Raw genomic sequence first — 15,346 nt, 5'->3', positions numbered from 1 at the left:
CTTGTTCACAAAGTTTCTCCCTCCCCTCTTTGTTCCCACCATTGCTCTCTCTCTCTCCTCTCGCCATTCTCAACACCTTGCCCTCGCCCCCACCCCCACCGGCCGCTGCTCCGCCCTCTTGTGGCAACCCCCGTTGGCTCGCTGCCACGAACACAACATGCACACGGACACTCCTGCCGATGTTTTGAAACTCTGCCAGATACGACACGCGGAGGGCGGTGGCTGTAATCCAACGATCTGATTGGACAGCCCCGCTGAAGGAAAACAAACCCACAGTCAGCTGGCCTCCTTTGCATGGACAGCATGTGAGTGATTGTGATGCGCTTACTGGAGCAGTGAAGCTTAAAACTAAATAAATAAACTGAAGTAATGACACAGATAAAAGGAATAATCGCAACAATACAATTATGAAACACAAGCCGGCAGAAAAGAGGAATTAAATGAATAGGATGTAATGTGCAGCAGCGTTCTGCCTAATAAACAACCCACATGCTCCATGAGCCTCAGCTCGTCACAGCCACCTCTTCCCCTCTTTTTCTTAACATAAGGCTTCAACTGTTATCTTGAAAGCTCATTTGCTGGAAAATATTCACAACGTATTTAATAAATTCTGACACTGGTTACAAAAACACAATGTTCACAGTCAGCCCGCCATCCTAGCTGTTATTCAGCATTTACTTTCTGTACTTTTGTAGCCAGTTCTCTGCACATTACTTAGGCTCTGATGTTGCCACCTTTCTTTGCAGTCACCCTTCTTTGGTCTCACAACCATCATCTGATTTGTCACACACCACAACATCAGCCCTGAAAGCTGAGAGATTCATTGTGAGTGAGGCCGTAAATAATGTCACAAAGTGAAGTGGCAGTAAGACCTGAAGTGTGAGCTGCATCAAAAACTGGTGCACATGTTCCTCAAGCACAAAGCCATCACTCAAAAACTGAAGAAGCCCTAGCAATCACCACAAATCAGGCAATTAGCTACTCTTACGTATGAAAGGCTAAGATACTGATACAGACCAGCCCAAAACTAATATTATGAAGGAAGGATTAAGACTTATTTTTCTATTTTCTTTTAAAGCTACAGCTTCCCTGCTACACATATTCTTAATATGAAACATTCAAATGACTGAAAGAAAGTCTTGTGTTATTCTGAATGTTTGTGGGTTTTTTTTCTTAAGTTCTCTTAATTTTTACAACTAATGTGTATATCAGCTTTTTTCTAACTTATTGGAAAAAGAAAGCACGTTAGTCACTGGTCAAATCCAGTTGGTACAGTACAAAGATTACTTCTTCATGTTAGCGTTGCTTCTGTTTTGGAGGCATGGAGGACACTTAACATCTTTATGATTAATAAACGTTCTCTTTTGTTGGAAGAGGAAACCTTTAATGTTGGAATGTGAGCCAGAGTAAGTAGCAAATGTGATTGGTTTGCCTTTTGTGTTGAACAACTCAGCGTTATCACACAGTGTTTCACTTGCACAAATGAGCAATCTTTCAGAAAAAGCAGGTCATGGAAAACACATCCAAAAGTAACAACAAAGCACGCAAACTACCGCAACTGCATCAAACACCTGCTTAAAGCTTAAAGACTAAATAAAGTGAGGTGGACAAATTATGACTGGAAGCTGTGCAGTGTTACCCAAATAAAGTCAAATGTGTTAACAACACAATCCCACCGAGTGAGGTCAAATAATGGCCAATTAAAACCCCATTTGGACACAGCCACGGAGGAGGAAGTGGCAGGCTCCAGGTTTTGAATGGGTTTTAAATCCAGTTGTCAGAGAGAATGTGATAAATGCCTTCCTTTCTATCCATTAAATTTATATGGCCCAAAGTCTTCGAATGGACTTCAAAGTCAACACACACAAACACACACTTCCCTTTAGCCTACATGAAACACAGTCACAACACACAGGAAACAAGGAATGCTTTCTAATTACTAGGCACATGTTGCACATTAAAACTCTGGAAGTCCAACTTCATATAATCCAACTCTGGTGGCTGTGTGGAAACACACACACAGAAACACTAAAATCCTCTTCAGAGGATAACTACCTACAGATGGGAGATGCTCTTGGATGAAAATGCTGCTGCCACACTCGCACAGATACTTTGAGGAGTGATGAAAAGAAATCACTCGCTCCTCAACAGCAACAGCTGCTACATCACGCCGAGGAGACTTTCTGCATCTATAATGTTCATCGTCTCTGACACAGAACAGAGTGCTGATGAGAAAGACAGGAGTCGACAGAGGAAATACCCGGTGTGTGTGTGTGAGTGTGAGAGAGAGGGGGGAGAAAGAGAACCCAGGAGGTATAAACTCAAGTTACAGGAATTCCTCTGGCCTTGTATCAGCGTCAGTGTTGGGTTAGGTTTCCTTACAAACATTCTGTGTTAGCGAGCTCTGGGAGAGGGGGGAGTAGCGCTCAGGATCACAGAGCCGAGCATGCATGTGTTTTAAGTGATCACATTCCTCGGCAGAACATGACAATGGTTCAGTAAAGTTTAACAAATAACAAGATGAACTGTGAAAATGCCTGACAAACGCTCCTCACCAGTACTGACTTTAACTCCTGACTCAACTGGTCCCTGAGCAGATACGAGAGCACCGTCAAAGTAATTAGTTTAACTTCACCTCATCCTCATACCGCTGCACAATTTAGGTACTCACTGCCCAGCATCCACTTTGTGCCTGCTCTCAGGCTGCTCCACCAACCCCCGAGACTATTTGGGCGTGTGCTGCTGAAAAACCACGCACGTGCACAACCACCCACGTAGCTATGGCGACAACAATTTAATTTGAAGCACAGGGTGACGTTCTGTGGGATTATCATACCATTATCCCTCTCTCAGACCGGGATCCATATGTATTTGGGTATTGGAGGGTGACACCACAGCAAGCAGAGGGCACTCCTTCGATGTAATCCAATTTTCCATTGCTGCTTCACACTAACACACAGACGCAGCGTGGGACACTCTCTGCGCAGTCCAGATTAGGAGCAGGGGCATTTATGCTGCTAAAGTAGACCAACATATTCACTTGGCCGTCGTCTATAGTGCAGCAATACCAGCTCTCCAGCCAGAAGCATTAAGAGCAATTTAAAACTCAAGTTTTAAAGTTATATTTCTTTTAGAGGAAGAGAATAAAGTCACAGAAAGCTTCAGCCATAACAAAAGAACTCTGGATGACCACAGTTCATTAACCCAAGTTTCTCCACCATCTTCTTGACAAGAGGATAGCATACACAAAGTCACAAATTTAAATCTTTACATCTTCATTTCGCATTTTATTTTTCTTCTCATAAATCAATCAATATCAGCATGCTGCAGCATTTGCGAGCAAAAAGTTGATGGACATTACTGATGCAGTAACAGTGAAAGAGCAGAGCTGGTTAAAAAGCTTCACCCAAGATATGACATCCCAGGCAGAAAATATTTGTATTACCTGACAACACTGTGCATTCCTGACTGGTAACAAGATAGCGTTCTTTTAGTTGTGAAACAGCCATGTTGTACTTTTATTTGAGGTTTTCAGCCAGAACACTACGACAGTGCTGTGTCACTGGATATAATGCTGAGTCACTACTATTGCAACGTGATACTGCTGTTGGCACTGTTTGAGAAGATTCACACCTCAAATTAGACGGTGTGTCATCAGCACCTGCAGCTACCTGGAAAAGGAGGATGGAAAGTGCTCTTGATTTGCTCATACTCACAAGAGCTGCTGCCTGCAAACATGAATAAAATGATATTCCCTTTTTTTTTTTTTTGACATTTTACATGATAAATAAATTTAAATAAAATGTTAATATTACCACGTTTTCTTGAAATGTGGAATATCTGCAGTGCAGACCAGCTAACATTAGCCATTTGACGATTGATCAGTATCGTCATTTATAACAGCCGGTAGAAGTCAAGAAGAGTCCAGGGAAACACCCTTCAGCAATGTTGTGACAATTGACGTTGCACAGTTTATCCACCAGAAGGTGCTCTTCAACTCCCTTATTGGACACATGCTTTTGGAACGCCACAAAGCGCCTTTTAAATTACAACCTACTCTGATCGACTGTTTTTCCATAACAATCGAGTACCACATGCATAATGTGCGTGGTCGTCATCATAGTAATGCAGCCGAGCGTCCTGTGATGCAATTAATATGTAACGCGAACGCGACAACAAAGGTGGACGTCAAGGCGATGATATATCTGCTGCTCAGTCTGTGGCTTTTCGTCACTGTGGTGTTGTTTTTGTAGCCATTTCCCTTGTTGCCAGATTTCAAAAAAGGCTGTTTTGATTTTTGTGAACAATTCTTAGCGAGTATGCATGGACCGGTCTATCACATCTTATACTACGTGGCCAGTTTCCTTTACGGCCTACAGAGCTTTGTCTCCCATCCACAACTCTTCACTGGCAATTCCACCAGTTGGAAATCAATCAAATCAAAGCTGTAGCCAAAATACCTTAAACGAGTCATCTGTAGATTAAACCAGTAGGGTAAATAGGCAAATGGCAAGAAAACTCAAGCCATAGCAAATTAACATTCATTATAAGGATTCTTTAAAGGGGGAGAGGGGTGGCTTTCTCCATTACAGCTAATTAGGGCTGCCACGAGTAGTCGACTAGTCACGATTACGTCGACTATCAAAATCGTCGACGACTGATTTAATAGTCGACGTGTCGTTTGAAGCTTTGTAAGATCCCAAAAGACGCAGGAATAAGTAGTAGGATTTAAGAGTGTAATAACGGACTGAAACAGAAGATGGCAGCACTGCATGTACAAGGATGCCAGCTGCCGTTAAACCCCGAAGAAGAAGTAGCTCTGTCCCACAATTCATAGCGCGGCCCAGCTCAGTTTCCAACAACGGCGGCAGCTAGTTAGTTTTAATATTACTGTTATTATTCTTTCTGGGTCACAAAATAAACGTTTAACATATTTTCAGGCGAGAATGTAGCTGTGTAAACCTCAAATATCTGCTCAGTTTATCAAGACAGCACATATTTTCAAAAGCGCTCCGACGTTTTCAGAGACTCCTGTTACCCACTAGCTCGATAGTTAGCCGGGGGCAATGCTCACTAGAGCCCGTGAGAACACCGGACTCCCGGCAAATCGTTTTCAAACCCACCGCTGTCTTTCGCTACTCAGGTTAAACATGATATATAAGTCATTTAGATAACTTAAAAATGTTATTGTTTGGCTTCTTTAATATTTTATTTGTTCCTGAGTAAATCGGTTTGGCTGAGATTAAAGTTATAGTTTTTACACAGCTGAATAAACATCAAGCAGACAACTGATTATCAGAAGTGTGAGATGCTCGAGAATATACTCCGGTGTCCTGTTATATTTTAGATAGCAAGGAGTTTATTAAACTTCACCGAAACAATCTGCAAATTTCATTAAAATTTAACAAACTATCATCTTGTCTTTATTTTTAGTTAGCACATACCTTCAACACTTAAAGCTGTAAGCTAATGATAGTTATATAAGAGCAGATGCTGCTGGTGCAATAAGCTGTACTTTTACGTCCAATGGATGATGATCTGATTAGTCGACTAATCGCAAAAATAATCGGTGACTAGTCGACTATCAAAATAATCGTTTGTGGCAGCCCTACAGCTAATGAGGTCAAACATGAGTGAGGGTTTCAGCACATCTCTCCAACACCATCACATCTTTCCTTACAACGCTTGAAGAGGCTGAAAAACCTGATCATGCACAGAGTATCAACAGACAGGATTCCCACTGCACGTCAGCAGCTGCCAGTACAAACAGTCGAAATAAGAAGCATCAGCTGCTTACAATTAACACCAAACCTTTACACGTCTGCAGACTGCACTGTAGGGCTGCTCGATTATGGCAAAAATGATAATCACGATTATTTTCACTGAAATTGAGATCTCGATTATTTGACGATATTTATTTAAGAATAACAATGTATTGAATAATGACTTTAAAGATTGTCAAAAAATAATATAAAATAGTGTGCAAATACTGATAACAGTGCAAATGTTTGCAATATAACAAATAAATGAAAAATGTAAACATCTATGTTTAGTGAACTTTGCAGTGTTGCAGCACGACACTGTAGCAAAGTTTACACACTATGTCTACTTGATCCACGTCTGACTCCGCGAACCCATAATGTTTCCACACCACTGAAGGTTTTGTTTACCTCTCTTTTCAACCAACAGCAGTCACTCTCCTCTCCAAATAACTTCTGCTTAGCTTTCCGAGCTTCCCTCGGGTCCTCTTAATCAGCGGTCCCCAACCTCCGGGCCTCGGACCGGTACCAGTCCGTGAGTCGTTTTGTACCGGGCCGCGAGAGTTGAGGTTCAGGTGTGAAATGTATAGTTTTCAGGGTTTTTAAATCGGTTTTCAGCGTTATTTTGTTATCGTTTTTATCGTTTACTCGGTTTTCCTGGGTCTTTTCACGTGTGTTATGAATTAATTTTCTTTTTTTCGGTACCGGTACTAGTTTTATTTTGTTATATTTATCCGCGACACCTTAAAGGCCGGTCCATGAAAATATTGTCGGGCATAAACCGGTCCGTGGCGCAAAAAAGGTTGGGGACCGCTGCTCTTAATTGTTGTGACACGTGTTCGAAATGCAGAGAGGTGCGCTCGATTTGCCACACGGAGCAGCGCGAGAGTAACGCACGAGGGAGGGGCTAATAATCGGCTCAGTCATTTTTAATGATCGTTGAAAGCCCAGATCGTAATCGTGATTAAAATTCGATTAATTGAGCAGCCCTACTGCACTGCATCATTTCTTTTAGTGTTTCTCCAAACCAAACCGCTGCCTGAACCAGTGTGCTTCAGAATGTTTTCTGGGGGAGTTTGGAAGTTCAGCACATATTATCAAAAGTCCTTCTGGAGTCAAGTTTTGCCTCTTAATGGCCATCTTGAATCTCAGAACAGCTCAAAACAGTACCTCAGTGGGCTTGCTTAACTCTTCAGATGGAACAGCTCCTAGAAAAACTCTTGAGGGCCCTCGCAGACCAAGCCAGCCTCGAAGAACTAGCCCAGGCAAAAGCCGCACATAACAGCTCTCGACTTCTGCTAAGAGTTACACCTGAATACACACAGAGCCTACAGCTGATGGCCAGCTGAACGTCAGACAAACATGAATATCTGGATTTACATGAGAGGGAGCAACTAGTCAGAATATATTCTGCAGACGGACAAGCAGAAAACCTTTATTGCTCTAGTACATGTCTATTTATAAAGGATACTAAAAGGATAATTCAAATAAAGAGCCCTGTGATCAGTAACTAGCTCCCATGATGCACACAATTACAGTACATAAACATCTGATTAAAACTTTGCTGTATAAGAGTATTAAGAGGCCTTTACATTCTAACACCCAGAACTGTACGAGACTATATGTGGTTTATGAAGAAGCTATACTGACCCACTGTGCACAAGTGAAGCCGTAAATGTCAGTAACTGGATGACAGAAAAAAGAGATGTGAAATTTATCACTTCAGCAATTACATCAAATTATCTCCTATTGATACTTTGTTGCCAGATATTGAAATCATGTTGTCACTCTTAAAAGGTTTCCAACTCTTAACAGATCAGCAATGATAATATGGAGCAAAGAAACCAATCCCCTACCTCAGACAACCTAAGAAATTGTCTTTCAAATGGGTTTTGTGTAAACTGTAAGGCAGACTAGTATACAGGATTTAGTAGAACACAAGAAACTGATTTTGATGAATAATTACCAACTATAAAAAAGCTAAAATTGTTTCTCCCGTCAGTCAGAAAGACTAGGCAGTTGATGAAAGTTTAAGATATGATGGACACAGTCCTGGATGCTGGACAATGTCTCAGCTTTCTCAGTGCTTGTAGGCAAAGAAAGACTCGCCTGCTCCTGTGTCATTCCCTCCCCCAGGGCTGAAGCTGTGAGCAAGTGAATGGGAAATGAAGCCCTTACTGGAAAACTGAACCCACCTACTTACTGGCAGCGGACAGGGGGTATGCGGGGGTAGGGGTTATTTAAAAAAAAAAAAAAAAAAAAACTTAAATTGGAAATTTGAACTGGGCTTTAGTGATTAGTTGGGTTACGTTTTTAACACTGCCCCGTTTACTTAAATTTCACACATTTTAACGAACACCGGGTAACTGAACCCCACTCACGCCAGTAAACAGCTAAAAGTAAAGCAAGAGGAAGCTGAGCTAAACAGCGCTAATGGTGGGGAGGCAAAGTCATTAAACTGAAAACTTTACTTGGGAGACATTACCTGTGTTGTTACATTATTGTTGGCAAAATTAAATGGCAACATTTGACTTTCCTAACATCTGTTTCAAACAGAGAGGGTTAAGGCTGTTTGTTCTCTTTTTTACCCTTCACAAGCCTCCGCCTTGTGGGTGCTTTAAGGCTGAGCACTTAACACACCCTGAGAAGTTTTTGAGCACTAATGACAGGCTTTCCCCTTAGGTATCTGGGGGGCCTCAGGCACAGCACGTAGAGGGTGAGCATTTTCAGGCTGTTTTTTCAATCATCTGTGACAGCCACCATTTCTCCCTGCTTGTCATGGATTTATTTCCTGTGACACACTAACACACAGCACAGGAGCCTTCATCACCTCTGGCAAATAAAACTGGGCTAACCACCCTAATGCTCCAAAGGCACCAACAGCACAAATACAGCTGATACGTGCAGGTCATTGGCTCAAATTAGGCAAGCCGAGAACTGGGAAAACAGCCACACCCCTAACTTTAAGCCTTAGCAAATTCTAAATATCCCCCCTCCTACATTTGTTATTAAGGGTTAAACCACTCATAGAGACCAAACATGTGTTTTAAGCCAGACTATAAACAGGTTTATATTTGCTCTAAAGGCATTTTAACATGAGACTCTATGAAGAGAGACTTATTTTTGGAGCTGGCCTCAAGTGGCCAATCAAGGAACTGCAGTTGGGTTTTTTTTGGCAGCTTCAGGGGTTGTCACTTGAAAACCAATAGCTAGCCCAACAAGGTGCAAACTGAACAAATTTTTCGTGTGTGACATGATGGTAGATTTGTGTGCGTTTTGCTCATAAAAAGGTTCATCTTGGAAACAATGGAAACAACAGTCCCCAATGCATTTCTGTTCTTATATTTCTGTTCTTATACTCACAATTAGGGGCCAATAACTATAGAGATTGACAGACCACGTGACTTTCACGCATTGCATGCCGGGAACTCGTGGCAAAACAATCCAAGTACCGCATCAAATGCAAGCATTTGCACCACCGCAAAACGTTCATTCTCCGGTTCCAATACCTTCTTGCTTTTTCTTTGCTCCCCAAAAAAGGTATGTACAAAACGAAGGAGAACAATGGCGGTCCGTACAAAGACAGACTTGATGAAAAGTCAAAGAAAGATACGAGGAAAAAAAAAAATCAAAGGAGTGAAAGGGTTAGACCCTTACGAGCACACAGAGTGGACAAAATACGTTAGCGTGCTGCCCAACTTTCACCACGCTAATTATACGGTTCTTGGAGTGAGTGCATACACTCATGAAGTTTAGTAACTTCAGGTTACTGCAACAAGCCCAGGTACAGTTTACCGACGGATGGGTACAGGACCTTGAAATGCACCGTGTAGAACGAAAGACCATCGTACGTATCATAAGTTTACCAGTCTCACAAATCGTCTTCATAAATACACATTCGTTAACAGTTTATTAATGGGAACTTTGAGCTAAACGGTAATTAATTAGTAGTGGAAATACCTTCTGGTATGCGTTACAGAAATGTAGCAGTGACAATAATATTGTATGCTGTAATCGTAATGGGCAATTAGTGATACAAAAAAAACCTGTTTTATCCTGTGAATAAAAGTATATGTTTTCGTCAATGTACCGTGGTAATAACAGAAGCGAAACGCAATATTGTGTCAGGACAATTCACTATTTATGCACAATAAACACAGGAGCATAGCGCGACAATTTCTGTTCAGCGCCAGACTTGCTTGTAACCTATATCACCAATTATGTTAAGAAAAATGACGTATTAACTACTACAAAACACTGACCTTTGTGGGAATGCTTGGAGCAGACTAACCTGTGAGCTGGAGTGTTCTGGGACGTTATATTTGGTCTTCGAATGGCTGCAATCCAGGCCATCAGTCGGCTCTTTGTTACTTCGGAAACATGGCTTGAACAATTTCTCTTCAACGACGTAATCTGATAACAACTGATCTCTTTACCCGTCGGCTTCCTGTGGCTGACATGCGACCGGCTATTGCAGTTAATAATACTACAGCTTCTTGCCATTTTTTGTTTCTTTTTATCGGTGCGTAACCAATTTCAATTGAAAGCCTGTGTGTGCGCTAGTACCTCTTGCCATGAGTTCCCAGAATCCTTTGCGGTTTTACCCCTGAATTACGTCACATTTTCAATCTCTATTGGTCGATACTGGCCTTATAGACCGATATTGACAAATAACCTTTACTGATGTTAGCTGCATCACATCAATCCCATATTAGTTAAAACTTGTCTCATGGCAAGTTCAAACCATAAAACAAATCAATTACTTTTGTTATTTAACAAAAATCAGCAACAAATGACGACAAAAACAAAGATAAAAAGACATCACCATCACCTTCTGGCTGATGGTGATGACAATTTGCTTCAGTTTAGAACAAAGCAAATAGCCGTCTGGTCATGAAAGGGCACATTTTCATAAAGTCAAACCCTTTCTTTATTTCTCAGCGTTGTATTCTCAGTGTGCACAGCGAGCCTTATGTCATTGCAAGGTTCTGTTAACAATGAATGGCATCCTGCGGCGTCTACAGCGTTTAACTTCTGGGACAAGGCTACACATGCTGCTGCAACTTAAAAGATTGATGTGCAACCCACGTCTGTTATTGGTTATGTGAAAAAGTTAGCTCTGCTTTAACATTTGCAGTCTATTATTCTGTTTGATTAAGTGACTTACTAGAATGCAGGTAAATGTACCGGGTGATATTCTGCACTGGTCTGCATCTGCTGACCACTCTCGATCAACCGGTTTGCTGACCTGCTCGGGCAAAACTGCGTTTTGTTTCTAGAAGATGCGGTGAGAACTATTTGGAAGCAACTCAACAGAAACCAGAAGTGGGTCAAAAATGACATTCCAAGACCTCCTGCTGGTGCTATTTGTTATTCTTCCTGACCATATGACTCTACCAAGAAAAAGCTGTTTTCCTGTTTGACAGGCCTTTGTAGTTCTGCCCAGATCACACAGCGCACAAGGAGAGAATTCCAACTTGTCTTTCCCATTACCAGAGCAAAGGTAGATCTCCACAGCATGTCCAATGCCAAGAACTTCTAACAGTCAGAGAAACATGTGTGCACTTACTACAGGGGCCTCTGTCTGCCCTGAATGGATGGTGTGGTACAGATTAACCAGACTGTGTGCACACACACATACACACGCAGAGCCTGTGTGTGTGTGTGTGTGTGTGTGTGTGTGTGTGTGTGTGTGAGTGAGTGAGTGAGTGAAAATCCAGCTTAACACACGTGCCTGTTCATCTCCAGGGAACTAGGTGAAGAGCCAGTTAGCTCCCTTTGAATCCAAGGCCATATGGCCCCCCAGTATGACTCCATACTACATACTGAGACTAAAAACTAGCCAGTATCTAGAACATACTGGTACTATGAATGAATGAATGAGTGTTTGTCCTCCCCAATGCTGGACTTACCTCACTGTCGTGGTGCTGGCAGTAGCTCATGCGATCCTGGAACAGGGACAGCAGCGCGAAATTGTTCTGCAGGGACTGGGCGAGGGACACTGACATCCCTGGCTGGCTGGCGTTGCTGTTAGCGTTGACCCTGCTCAGATGGAGGTTCTCTCCCAGGCGCTCGATGAAGTGGTCTTTGGTGAGTCGCACCCGCTGGTGTGCTCGCACGCAGTTATCACACAGGTACTCCTGGCAGTCAAGGCAGTGGGATGTGGCCAGGTTCTCCTCATCGCAGGAGCTGCACTGAGGCTCTCCCAGGTGGTGCGAGTGCAACAGGCTTCCACGTGACGGATGACTGAAGCCAGAGGAGCCTCCACTCAGACCTCCCCGGGAGTGGTGGTGGTGGTGGTGATGGTGGCCATTCTTGTTCTGGATCTGCTCCTCTGAGCTCACCACCACATCCAGCAGGTTGCTGAAGAGGAAATTGGAGGAAGGCAGGGAGTCCACTCCGGCCTCTGAGATGGACACCTTCTGGTCGCAGGTGGGGCACCGCAGCTTCAGCGGGTCCCCGGGACTGCGCTGTCCCTCCAGGCACTGCCTGCAGAAGGCGTGCAGGCACGGCAGAACGTGGAGCCTCTTGGTGGTTTGGCTGGAGGAAGACGAGGTGTGAGATGAAGACGATGAGGTAGAAGAGCTGGAGGAAATGGGAGCAGAAGAGCCGCACAGCTCCTTGCAGAGCGGGCACGTCTGCAGGTCCGAGTCGGGAAACGAAGCCATCTGCAGCGTCACCAAAACTGGGCTCAGTTTACAACATGCGCGACGACGAGGCTGAGGTATTCATTTGGAGACACATCAGCCCGTTTGGGGTGTGTAGAAGATAATTATCTCTCCACGTTAATGTGGTGTTTGAGGTAGATTCAACGATTTAAAAAATGAAAAAGGAAGAAAGATTTGCCACAAAAAAACAAAACAAGGAGGTAGCCACTTATTCATAAAGTTATTCAAAAACAGTTGTGAGATCAGATGAAAAATCAGAATACTTAAATCAGTTGTGTAAGGCGTTTTTTTTTTCTCTCTTTAGCAGAACCGACAGTCCTCCTTTTAAATACAGCATTCAGCAACAGACGACGCTGGTGCTTCCGTGGAGAAAAATAGTGCGATGCTGTTCGGGATAGCTCATAACATAAACCCGAAAATGGAAAGATACTGGGTCGGCTGGGGGGCTCGGTCTCTCCTCCCCCACCAGCTCGGCAACATGACTACAGGACTGAGAGCTACAAAGCAGCACCCGGACGAGTAGCTACCTCAAAATTTTCCCTTTACTTCTCCGTTATCGCTAAGCCTCCAAATTCAGACCGGTGTGGCTGACCGTCGGGATCCGTTCAGGCGGCCAACGGTCGTATGGTTGTCGCAGCGCGAGCCTTGGACCGCGAGAGCTTAAATTATTCATCAAAGCAAGGGTATCATAGCGTGCCTCTGGTCACCGAGGGTTCACCAACAACCACAGCGAGCCTCCAACAAAGCCAAACCACAAGACAGCGCGTCTATCCCCAGTGTGGGAGAATTCACCGGCCCACCTTGTGAGGAGGCCCCCTTCCAGCTCACCTTTCCCCGCTGCTGGTCGCTCCCTCCGGGCTCTCTGCGTGGAGGAATGCGCAGGGTTTTCTCCCCGGCTCGGTGTATGGGGGTGGGGGTGGGAACGGTGGCTTACAACCAGGTGAAACTCGGTACAGCGACAGTTTGGACCTTTAATGTACTGCTGCTGGTTTTTCTTTTATTCTCGGATGAATTTAAAAAGAAAAAAAGTCAAATTAAAAACAAGCTGTGCGCTCTCATGCGCGTGCTGCTGGGCTTGCAGCTCCTCGAGCTGCTCTTATCGGACTGAGGAGGAGAAATGGAGCCAGCTACTTCCGCCCTAGGGGAGGAGAGAAGGGTGTGCGCCAAACGCAAGCTCCCGATAGCTGGGGGTATGTGGTCACGTACGCGTGAGTGCGAATTTAAAGGGATTCGCTGTCATCAATTTACCTTCCCTTCATAATATACTGCGCGTATATTTTATTATAAAAGAGTTTTGTTGTTGTTTTTAGTTTAGACTAGCTAATGGCTGCCGAAGTCGAGAATCTGGGCCTGAAAATATCAATTTTACTGAGTAACCTCAATGGTGTTCTTGTACATCGCACGAAATATCACGATCCGCGTGTACTGACGATAACTGAAGGTCTGGGGTTCGAACCCTGCCTGATCCAAAATGTAATTCAAAATGTCCTCTGGTGAGATATTATCGCTGTGCAATAGTCCACATTTTGATATTGATCTGTTACCAAGTGAATACACTGTCAGTATTGCTGAAAATAATACCGATACTTTTAATTTACAAACCATCTTATGTAGGGAACAGGAGTTTGTCATATTTTAAAAACCTGTAAATCACTGTGATTTTTAAGTTCGGCAATAATTAGTTAATACAGCAAAACAAACTAAACTTTTCGTGTATTTTTAAATAGTTTTTTTGTGTGTGGGGAGGGGGATTTGAAATGTAAATGTGCCTGTCTCTTTGGGTCAGCTTCTCTTGTTTAACTGTGTTATAGGCTATATTGTGCATGTTTGAGATTTTTTTTTCACTTCCAAAATAATTAATTTCACACAATTCAGTGGGCTGCATACTGAACTTGGAGGACAGCATTAATCATATCATGCTAATGTTGAACCAACATCAATACCATCGATATTTTGATCAGTCTCTACAAGATACTGAACCCTGAGTTTCCCCTGACGCATCTCTGTATGTGGATGATGGATGTTTTACAGATGTAGTTACAGACTCTCTCGCCACCTCTACGCATGTGTGCATGTTTTTGGGTTTCTTTTTTTTTTTTTTTAGTTTAATCCATTGTATCAAACAAAGAATTTTCTGTTTTCTCTAAAATAACAGTAGATGCTCTGCTAAGCTAATGCCACAGGGTTCACCAACACAGGGCTGTGGCTAAAGTGGGCTAAACGGTGGCATCCTCCCTCAGTTTTGTCATATCAACGCAATCATGGGTGGAAATGATCAAAGTGAGAGAACATTGCTCTCAACTGTCCACGAAGCACGATGTGTTACACTGTTCCTCGAATAAGCTACTGCAGGCACAGCGGATGATTGCTCGTGGCACTGACTGCAGAATCAGTGTATTCTTTAAAGCTGAAGAAGAAGAATTCCCTGTTTGTCAGATGACACGGGCCAAAGTGCAAAGGGTTGTTTTGAGAGACTGAAGAAGGCGCTCATTAAGACCACTGCTCTGAGTGAAAATGAGTCAGACAAACGGCCCTCTGTTAGGGTGCCATCCTGGAATGACACATGCACAGGCGCCCGTTTTCCTGCTCGCTGTATCATCTGACTCAGTGATCTCTTGACAGTGTTCACATAAAGTGCCGTCTCTACAGATATTCATAGTCCACAGACACATGAGGGCTTATTTTGACTCTCTCATTGTTAAAGACATATCTCCTTATTACTTGAGCGTCTCTCAAAATGAAGCTCTAGAAAGGCAGTGAAGCTTGTGAGTTGAAAAGTGATTTCACCATCACATACTGACATATTGTAAGAAACCGAGGGGTCAGTAAAGGGACCATTAAAGCCTGTATTGTACTCCACTTGCCTTTTTAAATGGCAGCATTTGTCTCATGGCTGACCCCATCTTAACACAATACTTC

The 15,346-nt window shown here is 43.2% G+C and overlaps 1 protein-coding gene across 1 annotated transcript in view; it reads right to left on the bottom strand.

The window, feature by feature from the left end:
* trim71 (tripartite motif containing 71, E3 ubiquitin protein ligase) overlaps positions 1–13,736 on the bottom strand; it is a 36,220-nt gene extending 22,484 nt beyond the window's left edge. The window contains exon 1 of the mRNA XM_084919182.1: positions 11,672–13,736. Coding sequence (XP_084775308.1) covers positions 11,672–12,427 — 756 coding nt within the window. The 5' untranslated portion in view covers positions 12,428–13,736. The remainder of the gene's footprint in view (positions 1–11,671) is intronic.
* Positions 13,737–15,346: the final 1,610 nt, after the last annotated feature.

The sequence above is a fragment of the Perissodus microlepis genome, chromosome 22 (assembly GCF_051167445.1).
Source record: "Perissodus microlepis isolate ML-2025 ecotype Zambia chromosome 22, ASM5116744v1, whole genome shotgun sequence".
Taxonomy (NCBI): Eukaryota; Metazoa; Chordata; class Actinopteri; order Cichliformes; family Cichlidae; genus Perissodus; species Perissodus microlepis.
This window is presented reverse-complemented; position numbering and strand designations above follow the sequence as displayed.